The 25,647-nt window shown below is 38.9% G+C and overlaps 1 protein-coding gene across 1 annotated transcript in view; it reads left to right on the forward strand.

Annotated features, from left to right (window-relative positions):
• The window catches only part of EEIG2 (EEIG family member 2), an 82,680-nt gene extending 59,074 nt beyond the window's left edge, over nucleotides 1-23,606 (forward strand). The window contains exons 6-11 of the mRNA XM_086391543.1: nucleotides 8,269-8,372; nucleotides 11,933-12,028; nucleotides 12,117-12,306; nucleotides 12,407-12,534; nucleotides 13,750-13,819; nucleotides 19,590-23,606. Coding sequence (XP_086247669.1) covers nucleotides 8,269-8,372; nucleotides 11,933-12,028; nucleotides 12,117-12,306; nucleotides 12,407-12,534; nucleotides 13,750-13,819; nucleotides 19,590-19,632 — 631 coding nt within the window. The 3' untranslated portion in view covers nucleotides 19,633-23,606. The remainder of the gene's footprint in view (nucleotides 1-8,268; nucleotides 8,373-11,932; nucleotides 12,029-12,116; nucleotides 12,307-12,406; nucleotides 12,535-13,749; nucleotides 13,820-19,589) is intronic.
• Nucleotides 23,607-25,647: the final 2,041 nt, after the last annotated feature.

The raw sequence follows: 25,647 nt of genomic DNA on the forward strand, positions 1-25,647 counted from the left end.
TCACTATGCATCAACTTCATGTTTTTAATATTAACATCCATATAGTTCTCTACTTATATCTAAAGATGAATAAAATATATATATATATATATAGGTTGGAAAGATCCCCTGGAGAAGAAAATGGCAACTGACTCCAATATTTCTTGCCTGGAAATTTCCATGGACAGAGGAGCCTGGCAGGCTATAGTCCATGGGCTTGCAAAGAATCAGACACAGCTGAGCATACACACACCATGTCGTGCCATACATATTTTATAAAGATGAAAATATATACAGAGTGCATCAGGCAAAATGCCAGGCTGGATGAGTCACAAGGTGTAATCAAGATTGCTGTGAGAAATATCAATAATCTCAGATATGCAGATGACACCACCCTTATGGCAGAAAGCGAAGAGGAACTCAAGAGCCCCTGATGAAGGTAAAAGAGGAAATTGAAAAAGCTGGCTTAAAACTCAACATTCAAAAAGCTAAGATCATGGCATCCAGTCCCATCATTTCATGGTATATAGATGGGGAAACAATGGAACCAGTGACAGACTTTCTTTTCTTGGTCTCCAAAATCACTGCAGATGGTGACTGCAGCCATGAAATTAAAAGACACTTGCTTCTTAGAAGAAAAACTATGACAAACTTAGACAGCATATTTAAAAGCAGAGACATTACTTTACCAACTAAGGTCCGTATGGTCAATACTTTTTCTAGTAGTCATGTATGGATGTGAGAGTTGGACCAGAAAGAATGCTGAGCACCAAAGAATTGATGCTTTTGAACTGTGATGTTGGAGAAGACTCTTGAGAGTCCCTTGGACTGCAAGGAGATCAAAGCAGTCAATCCTAATGGAAATCAATCCTGAATATTCATTGGAAGGACTGATGCTGAAGCTGAAGCTCCAATACTTTGGCCACCTGATGCAAAGAGCAGACTTGTTAGAAAGACTTGTTAGCAGACTCTGATGCTGGGAAGGATTGAAGGCAGGAGGAGAAGGGACGACAGAGGATGAGATGGTTGGATGGCATCACCAATTCAATGGACATGAGTTTGAGCAAGCTCCAGGAGATGGTGAAGGACAGGGAAGTCTGGTGGGCTACAGTCCATGGGGTTGCAAAGAGTCAGACATGACTGAGCGACTGAACAGCAACAACAACACAAATCAGTTCTTGATTAAAATTATGCATTTTCCAATAATTTAGCCTTCCTATTCTTTTTTTTCCCAAATGATAATTTCCTGGCTTCTTTCCTTATTTACTGCTCTTTGGGGACTAAACAATTTTTGGTTTCTTAGGTAACAATATGTTTTCCCAGTGTAATCAGTTTAGAGTGAAATGAGAAAAAGAGCAGCAAAATTTAGTAGAAGAAAATACATTCATTATTCTTTCTTAGGAGCTTTTTAATGACTGTTCCCTTTCTGGCCCTTTCTCTGCCATTTCACCTATTTGTGAAACTCAAGTACTGAAGAGGTCCAAAATAGATCATCTTATATTCTGTATTATCTCCACAAACGTAATTCTGGTAATCTAGAGTTTATAGAGAAAGACTTTCATGACTCACTAGAATAAACAAACTTTACCTAATCCTAAGATACATAAAAGTATTTCTCAGAAGACTCAAACCCCTAATATATGTTTTCCCTTTGAGTATCTAAAATTGTGCAACTGTCTATGAAAAAGGAGCCACTGTAACACATCCATGTACTTCTTATATTGAATATGGATTGAATTAAAAAATGTTTGAACTCCTGATGAGAAAAGTGAGTTATTTTTACCAGGTTTTATTTCAGTGTATATCAAATATGTAAAATGACAGTACTTCAGAGCTGAAACAAGTGTTGGAAATTGTCTGGTGACTTTTTTTCCCAGAATACCTATCCACAGAAATCCTTGGCACAAATATATTAGGAGTCCCCTATATATCATTTTTCTGTTGAGGGGAAAAAGATATAGTACCTTACTACCCCTGAAGTTGCTAAGAGAGCGTCATGAAGCCAGTTTTAAAAGTATGAGTATAATCCAAGTTCACTTTATACCAACGAGGACCCTAAGGCACAGAGCAGTTGAGAAACTTGACTATTTGTCTGCAGGACAAAGATATAAATAAGTTTGGGAGAGGGTCATTGTGCTATTCTATCTGCTTTTGTCTGTCTTTGAATTTTTATAAGTTTTCAAAAATCTACTAGAGAAATAAATGAGTATACAGATCCTTAGCACTCTGAGTTAAATTCTAGTTTTTATATTTTATGAGCAGAAGATCTGTGACTTAGATCAAACAGTTTTTCAGAAACAAATTGTATACTAAAGCCAGTACGTGTGAAGAAGACAGCTGGTAAATCAACCTCTAACCACTTGCCCTAAACTCCATTTTATAGTTCTCTGCTGCTGCTGCTAAGACACTTCTGTCATGTCCAACTCAATGTGACCCCGTAGACGGCAGCCCACCAGGCTCTCCTGTCCCTGGGATTCTCCAGGCAAGAACACTGGAGTGGGTTGCCATTTCCTTCTCCTATGCATGAAAGTGAAAAGTGAAAGTGAAGTCGCTCAGTCATATCCGACTCTTAGCGATCCCATGGACTGCAGCCTACCAGGCTCCTCCATCCATAGGATTTTCCAGGCAAGAGTACTGTAGTGGGGTGCCATTGCCTTCTCCTTTATAGTTCTCTACAACTCATCAAATATCCACCAGCTTTCATAAAAGAATGAAACTGACTCTGAAAAGTAAGCCAACCACTAATGCTGATGAAAAAGATACTTGGAGAGAGAAGTTATGTACTGTATTGGCATTTAATGATTTGGTGGTAAAGCAGATCTAGGGATGATGTAACCCTCTTGAATAGCTTAGGGCTTTAGAGCGTTCATATTCTAGAAGGAAGGCAGTTTTCCATTTCTCAAAATGATTTAATGAATATTAGTCTCCCAATTTATTTCTTGAAAGAACTCTATGATGTGATATTATTAACTCTGTAATGTCAGGACATGTCAGAGATTAAGGAACTAAGTTGTCCATGACCCCAGGATTCACTGATTCAGTACATGTGTATTGATTGCCTACCATGTGCTAACCTTTACCAAACTTAGTTAAGACTAACCCCTTGCTCTGAAGGATTCACTGTTTATATGGGCGACAGCCACACAACATAGGATATTATTGAGGCATAGAGGATGGAGTCCTTAACTCTTCTTCTTTGAAAGCCAGGAAAGTCTTCACTGAGGGGATGACACTGTGCTAAGTTTTAAAGGATGAATAGGAAAACCATGAAGCAGGGGAGGTAGGTAGAGACATTTCAGGAAGAGAAAACAGCTTGCATAAGTTTATAGCATTGTTACAGGGCATGGAGAGAATATTTTTGAAATACCAAGCAGGTAGTAGTGTCATTTTAGGAGATCATTTTTCACATACTTTTAACGTTGTTGTTGGTTGGTTGGTGAGTCATGTCTGACTCTTCTGCAATCCCTTGGACTATAGCCTACCAGGCTCCTCTGTCTATGGAATTTTCCAGGATCTTCCTGATCCAGGGATCAAACCTGCATCTCCTGCATTGGCAGGTGGATTCTTTACCACTGAGTCACCAGAGAAGCCCACTCTTACATTACTTGAAATTCAGACAAAACTGAGCAACTAAGCACACAAAATAATCCCATTCCTTTCATTCTGAAATTGAACTACATTAAACAATTTTTGATAAGAGATACAAAAACATTTTCAGAACAAAAGGGGTAATTTAGAATAAAAATGTGGCACATGGTCAGCACTCAGTGATTATGGATTTAACACCACTGAGTTGTCTAGGGAGACTGAGATTTCAGATTCTAAATTTGCCTTAATGTCAGTCCCTATAGTTGATGAATTTTCGCCATAATGCCTAGTTGCCCCAGTATTAAAGCAGTTGGTGCAGATGGCTGAAACTATCAAGGGTTGGGGGTCTTAAGATTTTTTGAGACTGCAGAACAAGTGGTGCCAAGTTGAAGGAATAGCTCAAAATATTACGGTTGTGAAGTCAGGCTGGACAGGAAGGAGCAGAGCCAGAGGGAGACTGATGGAGGGAGAAGGGTGAGAGTGTTGAAGGGTTGGAAAGCAGGTCCAAGAGGTAGAGGGGTGGAGACACTGCGAGCTGGCCACCTATGAAAGGCAAAACAAAGGATCTGGCTTTAAAAATACAAGAATTTAGATAGGCAGGCATGGGTCACCATCGGTGATTAGTGACTGTGGCTATACACTCCATTCTTGGTATTTATTTTACATATTATATAGTTTTTCCCACAGATTATTATGATGCTGAATATTATTCCCTTGCCATACAATAAATTCTTATTTCTCACCTATTTTGTGTATATAATCATATGTATCTGTTAATCTTATACTCCTAATTTATCCCTCCCCTTCACCTTTGATAACCATAAATTTGTTTTCTATGTCTCTGTTTTGTATATAGATTCATTTTGTTTTATTGTTTTAGATTCCACATAAAAGTGATATCATCATGTTTGTGTTTCTGTATCTGTCTTCACTGAGTGTTATATTCTCCAGGTTCATCCATGTTGCTACAAGTGGCACTTTTTTGGTTGAGTGATATTCCATTGTATTTATGTACCATGTCTTCTTTAGCCAGTCATCTGTTGATGGGTACTTGTGTTGTTTCCATGTCTTGGCTAATGTAAATAAATAGTGCTGCTATGAACACTGGGGTGCTTATTATGTCAGAGAACGTTTTACCTATGTTCTCTTCTAGGAGTTTTATGACAGCATGTCTTACATTTAGGTCTTTAAAACATTTTGAGTTTATCTTTGTATGTGATGTGAGGGAGTGTTCTAATTTCATTGACTAACATATAGCTCCCCAGCATTCCCAAGACCACTTGTTGAAGGGTCTGTCTTTCCTCCATCATATATCCCTGCCTCCTTTGTCATAGGTGTAGGTGTGTGGGTTTATTTCTGGGCTCTTTGTTCTTTCATTAACCTATATGTCTGTTTTTGTGCCAGTACCGCACTGTTTTGATTAATGTAACTTTGTAGTATGATCTAAAGTCTGGAAGTGTTACACCTCCACCTTTGTTCTTTTTCCTCAGGATTGCTTTGGCAATTTTGACTCTTTGTGGTTCCATATACATTTAAAGATTATTAATATTTGTTCTAGTTCTATGGAAAATATTATGGGTAATTTGATACAGATTGTTTTAAATCTGTAGATTGCTTTGGGTAGTATGGCCATTTTAACAATATTCTTCCAATCCAAGAGCATGGTATATCTTTCCATTTCTTTGAATCATCTTCAGTTTCCTTTATCAATGTTTTAGTTTTCAGTGAATAGTTCTTTCACTTCCTCGGTTAAGTTTATTTCTAGGTTTGTTTCTTTATTTTTTATCCAATTTTACATTGGATTCTTTTTTAGTTTTTTGTATTTCATTGTTAGTGTAAAACAATGAGTTCTATATATTAATCTTGTATCCTGCTATCTTCTTGAATTCATTTGTTAGTTCTAATAGTTTTTTGTGGAGAGAGAGGCAAAACCTAAGATTCTAGTTTGGTGACTTTTGGATTGTGGTGGCATTCACAAAGGGACTATAAGAAGAAAACAGATTTGGGAAAAGAATATGAGTTGAATTGGACAAAAAATTGCAGGATAAATAGTTAGATATCCTAATAGAATATGCAGCTGTGGAATTTAGGAGACCCTGGAATAGGAATAATCTATCAATTACATAGGTTTAATGCAAATCTTTCATGCAAAGATAGGCACAATAAAGGACAGAAATGGTATGGACCTAACAGAAGCAGAAGATATTAAGAAGAGGTGGCAAGAATACACAGAAGAACTATACAAAAAAGATCTTCATAACCCAGATAACCACGATGATGTGATCAATGGACTACAGCCAGACATCCTGAGATGCAAGTCAAGTGGGCCTCAGGAAGCATCACTACGAACAAAGCTAGTGGAGGTGAGGGAATTCCAGTTGAGCTATTTCAAATCCTGAAAGATCATGCTGTTAAAGTGCTGCACTCAGTATGTCAGCAAATTTGGAAAACTCAGCAGTGGCCACAGGACTGGAAAAGGTCAGTTTTCATTCCAATCCTAAAGAAGGGAATGCCAAAGAATGTTCAAACTACCACACAATTGCACTCATCTCACACGCTAGCAAAATAATGCTCAAAATTCTCCAAGCCAGGCTTCAACAGTACGTGAACCATGAAATTCCAGATGTTCAAGCTGGATTTAGAAAAGGCAGAGGAACCAGAGATCAAATTACCAACAACCGTTGAATCATCAAAAAAGCAAGAGAGTTCCAGAAAAACATCTACTTCTGCTTTATTGACTACGACAAATCCTTTGACTCTGTGGATCACAACAAACTGGAAAATTCTTCAAGAGATGGGAATACCAGACCACCTTACCTGCCTCCTGAGAAATCTGTATGCAGGTCAAGAAGCAACACTTAGAACTGAACACAGAACAACAGACTATTTCCAAATCGGGAAAGGAGTACATCAAGGCTATGTATTGTCACCCTGCTTATTTAACTTCTATGCAGAGTACATCATGCAAAATGCCAGGCTGGATGAATCACAAGCTGGAATCAAGATTACTGGGAAAAATATCAATAACCTCAGATACGCAGATGACACAACCCTTATGGCAGAAAGCGAAGAAGAACTAAAGAGCTTCTTGATAAAAGTGAAAGAGGAGAGTGAAAAAGTTGGCTTAAAACTCAACATTCAGAAAACTTAAGATCATGGCATCTGGTACCATCACTTCATAGCAAATAGATGGGGAAACAAAACAGTGAGAGACTTTATTTTTTGGGCTCCCAAAATCACTGCAGATGGTGACTGCAGCCATGAAATTAAAGGACACTTGTTCCTTGGAAGAAAAGCTATGATCAACCTAGACAGCGTATTAAAAAGCAGAGACATTACTTTGCCAACAAAGGTCCATCTAGTCAAAGCTATGGGTTTTTCCAGTATTCATGTATGGATGTGAGAGTTGGACCAGAAAGAAGGCTGAGCACTGAAGAATTGATGCTTTTGAACTGTGGTGTTGGAGAAGACTCCTGAGAGTCCCTTGGACTGCAAAGAGATCCCAACCAGTCTATCCTAAAGGAAATCAGTCCTGAATATTCATTGGAAGGACTGATGCTGAAGCTGAAGCTCCAATACTTTGGCCACCTGATGTGAAGAACTGGCTCATTTGAAAAGACCCTGATGCTGGGAAAGATTGAAGGCAGGAGGAGAAGGGGATAACAGAGCATGAGATGGTTGGATGGCATCACCGACTCAATGGACATGAGTTTGAGCAATCTCTGGAGCTGGTGATGGATAGGGAAGCCCGGCGTGCTACAGTCCATGGGGTCACAAAGAGTTGGACGTGACTGAGCAACTGAAGTGAACTGAATGCAAATCTTAAATGTCTGTATCCCTAAGGACCTAAATAGCATGAGAATTCCTGTGACACAGTAAGGTATTTAAGTTGCCACTTAATGGGTCAGCTTCATGATCTCCCTTCACCCACCTTCCTATTGTATTTCAGGTCACCAAGGGATAGTCTCTAGAGAGATGTGATTTTCCTCTAGATATCAACCTCTAAAGATTAAGAATGTTTTCTTTACCAAAAAAAAAAAAATTGTGCCTAGAAGTCAGTCTCGCCCCTCCCTGCTTCACAGCTTCTATATGGAGACAGGAGCCTTGAGTGAACGAATGAAACTATATTCATCGCCTACTCCCGAAGAATCCAGCCCCCAAAATCAATTGTAAACAACTAGGCTCTTTATTGACTCTCCCTCAAGCAGGTGGCCTGTGTACACAGAAGCAGATGGAAGATAAAACCATAGATAATTTAAGTAGATGGAGCCAACAAGAGATCTTAGCGTCGGAGGCGTGAGGTATCCCCTGCAGCCTCAGCTACAGAGGGGCTTGTGCCGCCACCTCCAGGGCACAGACACATCCCTGCCTGGCCTGAGAATCAAGCTGACAGTTGGAGTCCCTGCACCACACTCCTGGGAATACACCTCCTCTCTTTTCTCTGTGGAGGCAGTGTCCTTTCTGGTCTTACTTCTTTTGTCATGTAAAAAACTTTTTTCCCTCATGAATTTTAATCAAGTTTTGAGGAATGCGCGTACATTATTTTGTTAATTTTTGTCACTTTCATCCTCAAAGAGGCGACATTACCAGGCACCCTTACTGAGGCTGTGCACTGACTACATAATCCATCCCTTAACAACAATTCAAACTTTCACATTCACCATCCATCAAGTTCTGATCCTTGGGAATGTTTGTTTGCAGGCCTCCTTCTACATCAATGTGTATACCAATTGCTGGTGAATCTGAATCTCTGGAAGAAGACAGAAAAGGTGGAGAGACTCTCAAAATTCATCTTGGGATAGCAGGTATGGATGTGTCACTTACTCATTTTCTAGTTTGTGAGTAATGGTACTACCCTAAAAGATTCCCAAAGCCCCTCCCAGATTTGTAATTCTGTGAGTATATATGACTTGAAATGAGCCAATAAGTATTAGCAGAGTTTTAATCATGCAATTTTTCTTTAAGCCAGTGCTTCATTTTGTCCAAAGGGTATGTCATGCTTTGATGAATTAAAAGCTCAATGTTGCAGTGATGCTCCCGGCCCCACCACTGTATGCCTCTGCTGCCCACAGATCCAATAGGACACTACAGGGGTGTGCACATTCCCATGGCTTCTGCCAGTCACCTTTCAGGTCATGCTTCTCTTCCACGAATCACATGCCCTGTCAGTGGGTCCCAAATATTAGTGCACATCAGAATCACCTAGTGGGCTTGTTAAACCATAGATTGCTGACACTGCAGCCAGAGTTTCTGATTAAGTAAATCCAGATTGGAGCCTGAAAACTGCATGGCTAAGTTCCCAGGTGATGCTGCTTCTGGGATCACTTCTCCAGACAAACTCATAGTCAGAGGCTGCCCCCCCCCGCAGTGTAAAGCAGGTAAGGGGAATGTCAAGTTGGCTGGAGAAAAAGCACTCGTGAGCTTCCTTTTTTATCCCATGCCATGTGACCAGGGTTATTATTTGAAAGAAGAAGAAAGGTGTAGTGATACAATTAATGTTTTCAGCACTCCTTAGATTGCAAAGATAAGGTTTCTTATACGTAATGAGGATTATGATATTGCCTGATTTGAGATCAGTGAATTCTTTGTGACTTTTAACTCTCCTGTTAGCTCCTTCTCTTCAGTATTTAAACATTTGGAATTCTTTCTCATGTTGGAAACCAAACAGTCATCAGCCCTATATCATTCTCTATCGCCTGTTCCTCCTTGGGCTCATACGCTCCTCCTCCCTCCATGCCCACCATCTTTCTCTCACACTTTTCATAGCCAAATTTCTAGGAATAATATACTGCCCAATTATTCCTAAACACATAGGATTCTGACTTCTGTATTCTGCCCTCTCTCGATGATATCTCCAAGAATATGACTGTCAAATCTTGTGGGCATTTTTTCTGTTCTCATTTGAATAAATTGGCCATTTATTCTTTCTGGAAACTTTCTCTTCCTTTGGCTCCCGCTTCTCTTCTCTAACTTCTCAGAGGCTTCTCTATCTTCTTCCTCCTTCCTCTTAAAATATTGATGCTCACCGGGATTTGGTTCTCTCCATTCACCCCGCCCTGGGCAATGTCACTGTACCTTCAATTTAACTATCATGTAAATATGAGTCAGTGTGTTTGATTTACAAATCTGTGTTGCCTCCAAAACTTCATCCTGACTCCAGGCACATGTTTCCAAATGCTTTTTGGAAACATCCACTTCATGTCACATTAGACTGAACCCCATCTGTTTAACTTTTTTCTCAGCAAGCCTCTAAGCTCCTCATGATCAGGTCTTAATTTATCTTTGGGTCAACAGCGTAATGGCCAGGGACACAGTAGAAATCTGTGACCAGTGGACGGGTGTCCTCAGGTGTCTTAAATTCCACGTGCCCGGCACACCTTCATAACTCTTCTGCCTGTGTTTGTGTTGCAGTTATCCTGGCACACACATCTAGTTAGTGATGAAGCACTGTCATTTGTGCCTGCTCAGCATGTCTCAGCTGAATTATTATGAAAATCTTTACTCCTTCACCTTCTATCCATCCTGCTGCCAAGGTGGTCTTCCCAAAATGTCAATCTAGTCAAGTCACACCCTTGCTTGAAGCCATTGGATTATTTCCTTCCTTAAACTCACAGAGATAAGTCCTTCATTATCAGGTATCTGCTCATCTCTCTTTCCTTCAGTCATAGTTGGGTATATGCCAGCTTTACGGAACTATTTGCCTTTCTACAGACAAGGCATGCTTTTTCCCACCTAATCTAGCCAAGAAATTCCTATATATTGTTAAAAACCTGGGGTTAATCTCCAACAGAGGTCTTTCCCCCATTACCACATAGTGTTCGATGTGTTTGTCCTTTGGAGCTCTTGATAGCTTCTTTTTGGTGCTTGTATTTTGGTACTTGGCACATGAAGCATATATTTTATTTATTTTGTACCCTTATATCTTGTACAGTATTGGGCATTGACCTGCTAAGAGCTTAATAAATATTTATTGAATGAACATATTTAGAAAACCAGTAAATGGATGAATTAAGATCTGAGCTAGCCCTAGGAGTAAAGTGTATAATTCTTGATATGAACCAACTCTTCGTTCAGAATTTGCTGTACTGGGGCTTAGGACCACTGTCAAGCAGGACTAGGGATGCTGGTTTGCATCTGTACCTTACAGTCTGTCCAGAAATGAAAAACCCTTTGCAGAAGGTCCAGGCCACTCCAGTAGCTTACTTACTTGGCAGCATTTGTTGGCCCATCTGTGTTCAATATCATTTATAGAGCTGTTGTTATAATTGTTATGTTACTCATTTGGGCTTTATTTTGCCTGTAAGTGAAAAACAGTTCAGTTTTCATATATTTCACCCTAATGAAAATGGCCACAATTCTGCATTCTGTAGAAGAAGCCTAGTTCTGAAAATACACAGTTGGCATCTGGAATATGCACATTATTAGGGAAATAGCGAAGTGGATTTGACACTGCTTTTTTTGTACATTTACTTTGAAACTGAATACTATAATCAATTTCTGCAGAACCTTATTCTCAGTGGTATATCACATGCTGTGTTGTTTTAAACCATAGACATTTGTACAAATTATAGCCTAGCACTGACATCTCTAATGCAAAAGTCACAAAGTACTCTTTAGCCTCCCGTCGTGATAGATTCGGGAAGCAAGATTTCCTCAAACACCACACAAAATCCTGGCAATTCTGTGAGAATTCAGAAGAATCCATCTGACTCCCTTTAAAAAAAATATTTATTCTTTATTTATTTGGCTGTGCCAGATCTTAGTTGTGGCATGTGGGATCTAGTTCCGTGACCAAGGATCAAACCTGGGCCCCCTGCATTAGGAGCATGGAGTCTCAGCCACTGGACCACCAGGAGTCATTTGACTCCTTTTTATCAGAGAAATACTAAATATAAACACTGAAATAGTTTTATTTAAGATAGAATGCTATTAAATCTTATGAAAGGTAGCATAGCACTTTGGTAAACTGAGGTATTTAAATTCTTTGTACAGTATTTCTTACAGTTATTTACATTGTACAGATTTAAAGGAATTTCACTCGATAATGAATTTAGCAGCTTCTGAAATCTCTAAATTGGGCTTCCCTAGAGGCTCAGTGGCAAAGAATCCACCTGCAATGCAGGAGACCCAGGTTTGATCCCTGCGTCGGGAAGATCCAGTGGAGAAAGAAATGGTAATCCCACTCCAGTATTCTTGCCTGGAGAATCCTCTGGACAGAGGAGCCTGGCAGGCTACAGCCCATAGGGTCACAAAAGAGTTGGACATGACTTAGCGACTAAACAACAACAAAATCCATAGATTAGAATACATATAGACCATTGACTTGTTGACAATAAGAGTAACATCATGTTATGACGTATTGCAGATCTCTCAGCAAAGAGTGCCTCTGTTCCAGACGAACTTGGTGCCTGTGGACATTCTAGAACATCAAGCTATGCAAGCCAGCAATCGAAAGTGTCAGGTAGAGGCTAAGAGCGGTGCAGGGAGGGCAGTTTGGTTGCAGTGTATTTGATACTAGTGTTAACAACCAGAGTGATTTTCTCTGACAGGGTATAGCTCCTGCCACTCCCGGTCATCTAGTCTCTCTGAGCTCTGCCACAGAAGAAATACCTCAGTGGGAAGTACATCAACAGGAATTGAAAGTATTCTAGAGCCATGTGATGAAGTTGAGCAAAAGACAGCTGAACCAAGTCTTGATGTAGCAGATAAAGAAGATACAGCTTTAGAAATACTCAACAGGTATCATATTGGACTCACTTTAAATGGGGGGAAAAAAAAAAAAACTTTGATTTTAATGACATACTAAAGGGAGGAATTTTTTTTTAAATTATTTTCAAAGATGCCCAGTGAAGCAAGATTCTGTAGAATCTCAGCTGAAGCGAGTTGATGATACCAGAGTGGATGCAGATGATATTGTGGAGAAAATATTACAGAGTCAAGACTTCAGCCTAGATTCCAGTGCAGAAGGTGTGTAGATAGCCATTAAGTATATGTAAATATGGACTTCTCATGTGGCGCTAGTGGTAAAGAACCTGCTTGCCAGTGCAGGAGATGTAAGAGATGTGGGTTCGATTCCTGGGTTGGTTGGGAAGATCCCCTGGAGAGGGGCATGGCAGTCCACTCCAGTATTCTTGCCTGGAAAAATCCCATGGACAGAGGAGCCTGGCAGGCCTATGGCCCATAGGGTCGCAAAGAGTCAGACATGACTGAGGCGACTTAGCACACATATATAGATATATGTGATCCAGGTTTGAATAATCCATGTGGTCAGTAGTGAATAGTCCGTATATCATGATACTGAGTGTTGCATATCTGTAAAATAAACTTCACACCCATTAAAAATCTGAAGATAACTGTATACCTTGGGCTTCCTGGGTGGCTCAGTGATAAAGAATCCACCTGTCAAGTAGAAGACATGAGTTCATTCCTTGGGTCAGGAAGATCCTCTGGAGGGGAAAACGGCAACCCACTCCAGTGTTCTTGCCTGGAAAATCCTGTGGACAGAGGAACGTGGCAGGCTACAGTCCATGGAGGGTAGCAAAGAGTCAGACACAACTTTGTGACTAAACAACAACTTTATAATTTATTTGCTAATGGTATTAAATTTGGGAAAGAATTAACTTTAAAAATATCAATTTTTAAGAAAGCTCTTATTGTACTTTTTAACTATGCATCAATATCTGCTTTATAATAGATATCTTCATCTGCTTTGTCATAATGGGGCATAAGTACCTCAGGTCACTACTGCAGTTTGGGATGTTGGGTGGTAGTCCCTCATTCCTTCCGTAGCATTTTCACTGAAGCTGAAAATTTACATGCTACCGATTTGAAAAGTATAATTATTCATGCTGGTGTGACTAGAGAGCAGCTAACAATGGACTTAGTTTCATGATGTAACTGGTTGTGAAGAGAAATAATTAAACCCCACTTGAGGAAATTTGTAGGAACAGCTGTCTTCTTTACTCAGCCCTAAGAAAAATAGCTTACAGAAAGTTAATGAGAAGTAACTATTAGGATTTCTTTTAAACTGCCTGTTTTAAAACATGTGTGTAGCTCTTGTTTTAAGTTTTTATTTCTTTAACAAAACTGAAATGTAAAATGTTAATTTATTGTAATATGAATATTATCTGACAGTAATCTAATAATCATATGTATAACAAATATTGTCAATGTGTCTTGCAGAAGAAGGACTGAGGTTATTTGTGGGTCCTGGAGGAAGAACCACCTTCGGTAGTCGTCATCTTCCAAACAGGTATGTAGACCAAAGAGCATCTTACTAAAGAGTAGAATGACTTTTTATTTTAAATGCTCATGAGTGGAAGACGAAAGTTACAAAGTTTGTATCAGATTGAGTCTAGAAAGCAAAGTATCAGTAGTTCCATGAGAAAATTACAGCTCTTAGTGTAGCTTAGTTTTCCATATCCTGAGTATGTTTCCTTATCCTGAGTATGTATAAAATACAGTTTGCATTTTGTAAGTTTATTTGTTGATTTCCTTAGATGTGTTTTTAGAATGTATTAGTAGAGAACTGGTAGAGTATTGGGAGAATAAAATAAGTGAGCAGTTACCAGGGAGTATGTGGAAGACAAATATTCCTGGTGGTAGGAACAAATAGAAATAACTTACAGGCATGATAATTATAACTATATAATAGTGAATATATAATAATTATAGGTGGTACTTACTGAGCATTTATTAGTTACGTGCTGAGCACCATATATATATATTTCATTCAGGTCTTACCTTTTTCAATGCTCAAAAAAATACCATTATTAGTTTTTTAAAAGAGGGAAAAAAAGATAAAAAGATGTTAAGGTAATTTACCCAAAGAAAGCCTTAAAGCTAGTAAGTGGTAAAACCAGGACTCACACCCATGTCTCTGTTGAGTCTAAAGCCCATTCATTGTACTTAATCATTTTACCTTGCTGGCTCATGATTAATATAACCTATGTAAAGAATTGCCAGTGAACAGGTTTTTCTGAGGAGGTGGGGCATGTGAAATGGAGTTGTGAGACATGAGGCTGGGAAGTGTCTTGAAGACAGGTTATAAAGGGCCTCTGTTGCCATAACAGAATGTTTAACCTTCTTGTATACACTGGGGATCCACTGGTCATTCTTCAACAGAGAACTGGCAGATTGGCATTTTAGAAAAGTAACTGGCCATGATTTTGAAGGTAGATTGGAGCAAGCAGAGTCTAGTAGTAGGGAACAGGTAGAAGAATAAAATTTATAAGGACAGTGATATATGTATGGTAGAGAAAAATGTATTTCTGAATTAAAGAGACAAGTTCACATCCTAACCAATCACTTTCGGAGTAAACCATTTAACTTCAATTTAACTTAACTCTTGAAAAATGCGATCATATGCCTACTTCATGGAGTTGTTTTAAAATATAAATGGCATGATTATACTCACTAAGCCCTAGCTATTATTATTTTATTTTATTTTTTTACAATGCATCATTCTTTTTTTTTCTTTTTTTTTAATTTTATTTTATTTTTAAACTTTACATAATTGTATTAGTTTTGCCAAATATCAAAGACTATACTCACTAAGCCTTCACTGTATTATTTAGGAGGAGCAGCAAAAGACACAGTTGCAACCAAAAGGACCCAGAATAATAAATGCTCAGAAGCATGGGCTGTCTCATTAGACTGCCCAGGGGCCACTATTGACTTGACAGTGTTAATAACCTCCCTGTAAGCCTCAGTTTCCTCACCTGTAAAATGGGGATGATAAATAAGTTACCTAACTCACAGGCTTTTTGTGAGGGTTAGATCATTGATGTAAAGTTGTTTAACACAGTACCTGGCACATAGAAAGCTCTCAATATATGCTAGCTATTTGTGTTGTTATGCAGAGAAAAGATAATTTCTAGTTGAGAAAGAATTTAGGCTTTAATTCTTTAAATTAAAGAATTCTTTTAATTCTTTAAAACCAAATATAAAGAGAACGCTAGAATATTATCACTCAGTACACAAAAGCTTAAAGGGACCATTGGGGTTGAAGTAGGTTCATATTACATGCTGAAGAACATCAGGGACAGTGTGTCATGGTGAAAGGAGAATGGGCCAGAGTCAGGTATGGGTTCTGTTCCTGTGCATGCTCAGTCACTTCAGTCATGTCCGACTCTGCAGCCCCATGGACTGTAGCCCGCCAGGCTCTTCTGTCCATGGGGATTCTCCAGGCAAGAATAGTGTAGTGGTTGCCACTTCCTACTACAGGAAATATTCCCGACCCAGGGATCGACCCCGCATCTCTATGTCTCCTGCATTGGCAGGCAAATTCTTCACCACTAGCACCACTGTCCTGGCTTAGCCATGATTGCCCAGCTTAGCCTTAGTGATCTTGACATATTGCATCTCTCACTTGCTACCAAAAAGACAGCTGCATCCCTGGAAGAATAACACACACAGCCCAACACACATGGGCTGCCTGGGTTAGGTTTAGTCCCAAGCTTCACCATTTATGAGCTGTGTGTCTTTGGAAAGTTACTTCACTTCCCTCTGCCTCAGTGTCCTCACATCTAAAATAGTGATGATAATACAACCAGCTTCATAAAAGTTATACTGTTTAAATGATATAAGACATGGTAATGCTTAGGACAAAATCTGGCATGCAGTAAGCACTTTAGTACTCAATCAGTTCAGTTCAGTTGCTCAGTCGTGTCCGACTCTTTGTGACCCCCACGGTCAGGCTTCTCTGTCCATCACCAACTCCCAGAGGTTGCTCAAACTCATGTCCATTGAGTTGACGCCATCCAACCATCTCATCCTCTGTTGTCTCCTACTAATTAAAGGTCTGTCTTTCACAGTTACTATGGCAATTAATCTATTTACTGTCCAGCAAGTACTTGCACACATAGGTCTGTCCATAAATAGTGGGTATTCATCAGAGAAGCTAATGTGTTAGTGTTAGATATATTATGTAAGATAAACTAGTAGCACAGGATAAAACCAGAATCATTTACGTAGGACACAGAAGAGGCACAAGTGAACCAAAGTTCCAACAGGGAACCTGTGAGATTGAAGAGAACAGAGCAACAAGTGATAGAGACTTGGGGAGGACTGTCTGCAGTAATCCTTTATAAGTCTAGCAAATACAGCCTGGCTGGCTCAGAGCTGCTTACAGAACCCTGCATGCACCTTCCTGCTTGCCGTTAGGACATTTAATTTCTGTCAGGTAGTCTGTTTTCATTCCTCTGTGATTTATCCCTCATCTCTGACTGCTTTTACACTTTTCTCTTTATCACTGGTTTTTAGCATTTGGTTGTGATGTGCCTTGGTGTGTTTTTCTTTGTATGTATTCTACTTGGGGTTCATTGAGCCTCTTGAATCTGTGGGTTTACACTTTTCTTCAAAATTGGAAGTACTCCAGTCATTATTTTTCTCCACTTCTTCTGATACTCTGGACTTAAAATTCTAGCCTGTGGCATCCCTGAGCTCTGACATGATTCCTCCATTCTAAGAGACCACCTCACTGTATTGGGTTCTCACTCCCGGCACTGCAGGCTTGGAGGATCCAAAAGGAAATATCTTCAGGCAGCATGCTGGGGCAGCTTGTCTGGCTTGCTTTCTTTCTTACCCTTATCTCAGGACCAGTCCCATGCTGCCTGTTGTCCAGTGTATGAAAACTGTTGTTCCATATATTCTATCCAGTTGTCTGGTTCCTATTATTCCATCACTTCGAGAAACAGAACCACTTTAGGACATCTGAAAGCCACTGTGTAGTGGCGCTTACTGGGGTTCCTTCAAATTCTGATTATCTGCAGACATGAAAGAGTGTTCACTGGTGTTCTGCTGAAGGTGTTCCTATTTCTTCTGTAGAATGAATCCATTAGAAGAGAAGTCCCTGAGCAAGAAACTGAGAACTCCAGTCAGTCCATGGTGAACTAGTAATCACCATTACTAGTGGTTACTACTACTTCCATTTTTTATAATTTTAGAATTTCCTCTTAAAATTCCATTAAGGGCAGAGACCAGTCATGGTAGTTACTTCTGGTCTTACTGATCTCTGGTATGCTCGGAGTGCTAAGACGTGACTGAGCGACTTCACTTTCACTTTTCACTTTCATGCATTGGAGAAGGAAATGGCAACCCACTCCAGTGTTCTTGCCTGGAGAATCCCAGGGACGGGGGAGCCTGGTGGGCTGCCGTCTATGGGGTCGCACAGAGTGGGACATGACTGAAGCGACTTAGCAGCAGCAGCAGCAGCCCCTGTTATCTTGACCAGTGAGGAGATTGGAGCCTGGTGTTAACTTTGAGCAGTGATACCCTCCGTCCATGCAACTCCACTTTAGCTTTCCTCCTACTTATTCAGGAGGGATAATGGAAAGGGTAGAAAGAGCCTCATCCAAAAATAAATCCAGTGCCAACAAAAAGACAGTTTACAGTGCTACAGAAAACCTTTATTAGGGGAGTTCGGGTGGGTTTTTTGTTTGTGTGTGTGTGTGTGTGTGTGTGTGGTTTTTTTTTGCTGCACCCCACAGCTTATAGGATCTTAGCTCCCCAACAGGGATTGAAATTGTACCCATGCCATCAGCAGAGTCCTAACCACTGGAGTGAGTATGTGTGGTCACAGCTCTGACTCTCTGAATTTCTCTTTGTGACCCTGTGGACTGTAGCCTACCAGGCTCCTCTGTCCATGGAATTCTCCAAGCAAGAACACTGGAGTGGGTAGCCATTCCCTTCTCCAGGGGATCTTCAAGACCCAGGGATCAAACTTGCATCTCCTGCACTGGCAGCAGGTTCTTTACCAACTGCGCAACCTGGGAAGTCCGACCACTGGACCACCAGGGAATTCCTAGTTTGGGTGTTTTAAGTATCACCTGCCCTGGACTCCTGGCTTGGTACCTTTCGAAAAATGCTGTGCTTTCCTTCAGCACGCACACACAAACCTTATCCTAGACCAAGAAACAATAGAAGGAACATGCATATTTATTCCATTGTAACATAGGCCAAGGCACCAAGTGCATCAAAAATAGCAAAAAAAAAAAAAAAAGAAAATCTGTTGATGAAGCCGTTAAGTATTTCTAAATACTTTTATTCACAAAGCTTGCAAATTTTAAGTCTTTTAGTATTCTCCATATTTCATTAATAGAGGTCAGATAGTACCTGGCATATTAGCGCAAAGGCTAAGCTGCTGTAATAAAGAGACTCCAAAATAAAATGGCTAGCCTGGAGGGACAAATTTGCCCCAGAAGTGATTCATTGATGCAGGTACCTCTGTTTTGTCCTTTACCATTCTCCTTAACCTGTGTTGTCAAAATTGCTACTCGTCCAAGGCGCAAGCAGTTTCCCTTTAAGTAAGTGAGGAAGAAGTTGGCATGTCTCCGTTCATGTTCCCTGGGGGAAACTTAGTCACAAGGCCACACTTACAGACAAAAGAGTTTAGGAAATGTGCTCTCAAGCCAAGCAACCTGTACCTAGCTAAAACCATGGAAAGGGGGAGAGTAGATGTGGGAGACAACCAGCAGTCTGACAAACCAAGCTTGTAAAGAAATAAATCCCTCTTCAAGATCATTTTCCCCTTCAATCTGCATTTACATGGATATAATTTATAATATGGACCACTTACAAAGAGGACCACTTACAAAGATATTTGCGTTTGACTAAAATAAATTTTGCACTTCCAGGTTAAGTATTTAAAGACACCACCACACTACTAATGCTACTAGAAACCGTCATGGGTTAACTCAATGCAAGATCTGAACCCAGAGTCAATATATTTCGGATTTATATATAAACATGTTTGCCACAGTATGTTGACACAGTAAGAATTTGGAAACATTTCTAGATTACATGGGAATAAGTATGAGGTGATCAGGGACCAGACTAATCCCAGTGCAGCAGTTAATAAACATTTAAGACTTTCTCTGTGATACCTATAAGCCTTGTGGATATCAAATCAAGTAGAAAATGTCTAATGCACTGTCTCTTTGGGGACAAGGTTAACTGGAACAATTTTAAACACTGCAGCTCACAAGTCTGAAGTTTTGTTTTGTCTTTTCCCTCTTTTTTAGGGTGGGGTCTGGAGCTTATGAACAAGTTGTGATCAAACGCTAGAAGTCAAGCTGGTGAACTGAAGCTTCCCTGTGGGTTTAAGATGTGGGCAGTTGAGCAATTAAGGCACTTTATTCCAGCACTTAGAGCAAATGAACCTATTAAAAAAATGAAGCATGTTCGTCTATCAAGAGGAAAGCCAACACTGATTTCTTCTCTGAAGGTGCCCACCACTCTTTCTCACCTACCAACAGGGAACATCGGAATGGCAGTACCAGAGCAGTGTGCCATGTGTGGTTATAGGAACACGGCCTCTGTGGTCACTGCACATAATAATGAAAAGCCTGCTTTTTCTGTAAAAACATCCAGTGGGAAAAAACACTATACATCTGAGTATAGTTTTAGTGTTTAAGTGTCAAACCTGTGATAGACAATGTTCGACAGATTTGGCTCTAGCTTTTAAATTTTGTGTTTGCGAGACAAGAAGTGAAAATAATTTAAACTATAAATTCTGCCAAGAATAGGTATAATTCCTGGGAAGGAAATCTTCCATATTATACTCCCTACAGTATTGTACTAAATTTATTCACTCTTCTTGATGCAATAATTGATATAAAATGTGGGTGCTTGTGCTTTGGGAAAGTGTTATACTACAGTTTAAATATGTAAAATGCTTAATTCTAAACGAATCAGTCATAAATTGAAAAACAAGTGTGTGTTATTTAAGTCTGAGATACATGAATGAGTATAATGCTATTATTATGCAGTATGTGTCATTACTTGTTAATATTAGATGAGCTGCAGAATTCCCATTAGTGCTATATGAAAGACTAAGAGAAGTATAAGATTCAGTATGTTAAGCTTCCATAAGATGCCCTAACGTAAGAGCTCTGTTAACTAACAATAATATCTGCTGGGTTTAGGAGTCAAATATTAGAACAACAGGAGGAAAATTGAGATGCAGTCAGAAACAAAACTGCCTTTTTTCTGAAGATTCAAGCTTACATGAAACTGAAAATTATTCCAAGGAGGTAATGGATAAAGAACAAGGGATAGCCACTTGACCTTACTGACATGGACCCGTTGTTTTGTTTTCTTCTTTGCTGCATCAGAAATCAGTTATTTTGAGGCAAGAATAGAATACAACATACATCAAGCAGAAGTAAGAATATCTGATCTGGATCCAGTTAAATAGCACAGCAGATAAACCTCAAGAGTTTTTCTGGTCTTACATGACAGTTTCTGTGTGGAAAGATCTCAGTTTTCTTAGACTCAATTAGTCACTGAAAAAGAATGTTGCTCCTATGGAACCAGTAATTCCCAGTCCTTAACTTTCAAACCAGGTCCAAGAAATATAGTGTGTTAGAGTTACTTTGGTCTAGTATTTCCATGTTGGCAAAATAAGGGAAAAAATATTATTTTTAAAGAAAATTTATTTTAATATCCAAATTTAGAGGTTTGAAAGTTTTTGAATAATTCAGGGTTTTTTTTAATATTTCAGTGATTGGGTATTCCAAATTAATTCAATACTACTTTTATAAATAGATGCTGATTTTTTTTAAGAGATAACACCCTATTTTGGGATATTTTGAATGTTGAAAGATAGAATTTTCTGACTTATTAGTTAAACTTTCTTGTTAAGATTTGAAGAAAAACACTGACCTGAACATTTTAGTCTAACCAAGGAAAATACTACCTTAAGTGGTAAAGACTTGCTGTCTATGAATAAACAGGTGAATTGATCCATTCATTATATATTATGGGAAGAAGAAAATCAAAGTTTTTAAAAGAGATGTGAAGATATTGTTTAGAGAGATATTTAGTATGACGTCTTAAAAACTATTTTTCTATTTTCAAAGCATTAGTTCTGTATTTTTTATTGGCATCTCTACAGATGATTTTGCAGTTTTGAAAGTGATTATGAAAACTAGATTGTAAGTTAGGTTCCATGATGATGTTCTTCAGATACATAAGCGATGCCATGGTGAGGACACTGCCCCCATCTTACTCATCCTTGACTGCCCTTGGCCCAATACAAGACTGGCTCTTGGTAGTTAAGATGATAGAGAATTTTTTTTAAAAAACAAAATGTGGAGAGATTTTGAAAATCGTGCCTTTGAGCAGTCACCAGATACATCTTGATTAATGTAGTAGTAAATATAACCAATATTTTAATAAGCAGAAACACTAGGAAGAAAAAAGATGACAGTGTCCACTGTAGTCAGTGAAAGTCTGGATTTATTTTATTCTATTTTGTGTTTTGTCAGCATACTTTGCAACTAGATTTATTTAGAGTCCTCGAAAATATTTGTTGAAGGACCTATGTGTCTTACTTTCTAGTTTTTCTTAAACTATTGTACTATTAATATCTTAACCATGTAGCTATTCAAAAAAACTTATTAAATACCAAGTCCACTTTTGGTTCCGTTTGGAGTTTAGAAAATAAATTTGAAAACTTAATCTTAATAAATTTTTAACTTAAATATTACAAATTTTATTTTTTTAATATTAAAATCTAATATTTATATCACCTAGTCTTGGAGAATTTGCAGATGTATAACTTTTTTTTTTTCCCTAATCTTACCCTCGTAAAAAGGATTCATGATCTTTTAAAGCTAAGTATTTCTGATCAGATAATGAAGTGTCTTAAATACCTTGGGGGGGGCACTTACTGTGACTTGTGCTGGTGACCAAGATTAGAGAGGATGTGAAGAGTCGAAAAGGGCAGAGCAGGCCCTGGGCCATTAGTTTACACACGCACTGTCGACTCCCCTTGGCAATGGTGGTGGTGAAGCCTTCTGTATACAGACAACTGATTCAGATTGGTTACTTAGAATCTGAGAAAGTCTTGACCAAAAATCCTTAAGTCCACCAACCCATTCCAGCAAAATACTATCAGAGTAGTGCTGTCCAAACTAGATTCTTCTGTATGTGCTTGTTGTTTTTTAAGTAAAAACCATGAGCGTCTACCACTTAGCCCATTTGTTGCTAGAAGGGAAAATAATCTTCTAGCTTCCAGTCAAAACATATTCAGTTGTCAATGAGTGTTGATATATTAAAACATCCAGAAGTATTTTTAGAATTTTAAGATTTCCATGCTAACAGACTACTTGAACGTTCATGCTAATAGTATGATTAAATACTTCATTGAAGTTCTCTGAAATGTTACACTTCCATTATATATGATAATGTTCTGAAAGAGACTGGGCTCATGTGACAGGATTGCATTTTAACAGATCTTTAACTGGGACAGTTCAGAAATTATGCTTGGTCAGTTCTCCTGGATGGTACGTCATGTTAATATAACCTATACTATAGTTGAAATTGGGTTATGCCATTACTCATATGTTGGCTTAGGTACTGTACATAGTCTTAATAGCTGAGATGTTAAAGAATATGAAGTCTCAAAATACAAAGGATAAAACAGGCCTATATTAACCTGTTTTAAGACTGCTTTGGATATAAAGGCCTTATTCCCTTATATATGACTTTTTAGAAGATAATATATATTCACACTATATTTTAAATGGTCATGTGGGTCATCTCTAACTACTCTCCAGGTGACAAAATTTGCAACATTTTTAATTTATGTGGACAACAAACTCCACATTCACAAGTGTTTATGTTCATCCTATGTATAAAACAAAGAATTCTCTTTCTGCTACTATACTCATTGACCAAATCCCACGTACAGGAAGACATTTAGGGTATATTCAGTTTGGTTTTTTGGAGATATGTCTTATTTTGGGGATCACCTTCCTCCTATACATTTACTTGATCCTCTGGAAGTTGATAGAGTTGTGGGTAATCATGTAAATGCTTATGAATAAAATTTTATTGAAGTGATTCCATTAATATTCTAATCCCTAATACATGGAAAATGACCTTCATATTTATATTTTTTGTTAATTTTCCAACTGTTAATCCAGGAAATGTTTTCCTTTTTTTTTTATCAAAACTAATTTTTTATTGTAAAATATGAGTAATGTAAAGGTGAATCTTACACATGTTCAATAAAAATCATATCTTAAAGTTTAGAATGTTGTTATCCTTTAAAATTTCAGTTAAGATTCTGTCAGAAATCTACCAGATTCTTGCCAACAAAAGAAAACCAAAAGGAAAGGACCAGTGTATAACTTCTTCCTTAGGGCTTCCCTTTATTTATGACCAAGTAGTATACCAGGTTTACAGACTTCTCTACGGTCCTGTGAGCATGGACTCTGGAATCAGACAGACCTGAATTTGAATTCAAACTCCCCTCGGAACCTGTTTTCTAATCTAGCATGGAGATAATACCACCAAATCTTTCTGGTTATGATGAAGAACATAAAAGCTAATGTTAGGAATACGCCACATAGTAGGCACTTAAGAGTTTGATCAAGCCAAAAATTTGTCTTTGTGTAGCATCTACAAACACATCTTAATTCTAGTGTTAAGACAAAAGATGGTCAATAAGTGTGGCACTATTTGAGGTTAAAATCATGGCTTTAAATGATATTCATGGTCACCACACCTTTGTACAGACTGTTCTTTTTGACTAAAATGTCCTCACAGAGAGGGAAAACATCAACATATTCTCTCTGCAGATAATCGAATTATAACAATTTAAAGTTAATAAAGAACTACGGTTCACTATGAGTTTGAACCCAGATCCTTGAGACCATCATGACTTCCCGGGATGGTGCAGATTATGAAAAGTTACATAAGTTAAGGAGAAAGTACCTTGCTTGCTGGCAGAAGTGGGGTGGGCTGTGGCCACTCTAGGTGAAACCCTCAAACCTCTTCCTCAGTACACAGGATCACTGCAGGTGACTTTGTGCCAGATCACAGCAGAACCTGGCAGGAGCCTCTCATCTGTCCCCTCAGACTTTTTTCAATATAGTTGATGTACAGTTTAAATCAGCCATTAAAAAGAATACATTTGAATCAGTTCTAATGAGATGGATGAAACTGGAACCTATTATACAGAGTGAAGTAAGCCAGAAAGAAAAACACCAATACAGTATACTAACGCATATAGATGGAATTTAGAAAGATGGTAACAATAACCCTGTGTACGAGACAGCAAAAGAGACACTGATGTATAGATCAGTCTTATGGACTCTGTGGGAGAGGGAGAGGGTGGGGAGATTTGGGAGAATGACATTGAAACATGTATAATATCATGTATGAAACGAGTCGCCAGTCCAGGTTCGATGCACGATACTGGGCGCTTGGGGCTGGTGCACTGGGACGACCCAGAGGGATGGTATGGGGAGGGAGGAGGGAGGAGGGTGCAGGATGGGGAACACGGGTATACCTGTGGCGGATTCATTTTGATGTTTGGCAAAACTAATACAATATTGTAAAGTTTAAAAATAAAATAAAATTTAAAAAAATAAATAAATAAAATAAAATTACAGGTATACAGCATCAGATCAGATCAGATCAGTCACTCAGTCGTGTCCAACTCTTTGCGACCCCCTTAATCACAGCACGCCAGGCCTCCCTGTCCATCACCAACTCCCGGAGTTCACTCAGACTCACGTCCATCGTGAGTCAGTGATCGAGTCAGTGATGCCATCCAGCCATCTCATCCTCTGTCATCCCCTTCTCCTCCTGCCCCCAATCCCTCCCAGCATCAGAGTCTTTTCCAATGAGTCAACTCTTTGCATGAGGTGGCCAAAGTACTGGAGTTTCAGCTTTAGCATCATTCCTTCCAAAGAAATCCCAGGGCTGATCTCCTTCAGAATGGACTGGTTGGATCTCCTTGCAGTCCCAGGGACTCTCAAGAGTCTTCTCCAACACCACAGTTCAAAAGCATCAATTCTTTGGCGCTCAGCCTTCTTCACAGTCCAACTCTCACATCCATACATGACCACAGGAAAAACCATAGCCTTGACTAGACGAACCTTTGTTGGCAAAGTAATGTCTCTGCTTTTGAATATGCTATCTAGGTTGGTCATAACTTTCCTTCCAAGGAGTAAGCATCTTTTAATTTCATGGCTGCAGTCACCATCTGTAGTGATTTTGGAGCCCAGAAAAATAAAGTCTAGTGACTCACAATTTTTAAAGCTTATACTCCATTTATAGTTATAA

This window comes from Bos grunniens, chromosome 3, assembly GCF_055505025.1.
Source record: "Bos grunniens cultivar Pamir isolate PY7600 chromosome 3, Bosgru_T2T1.0, whole genome shotgun sequence".
Taxonomy (NCBI): domain Eukaryota; kingdom Metazoa; phylum Chordata; class Mammalia; order Artiodactyla; family Bovidae; genus Bos; species Bos grunniens.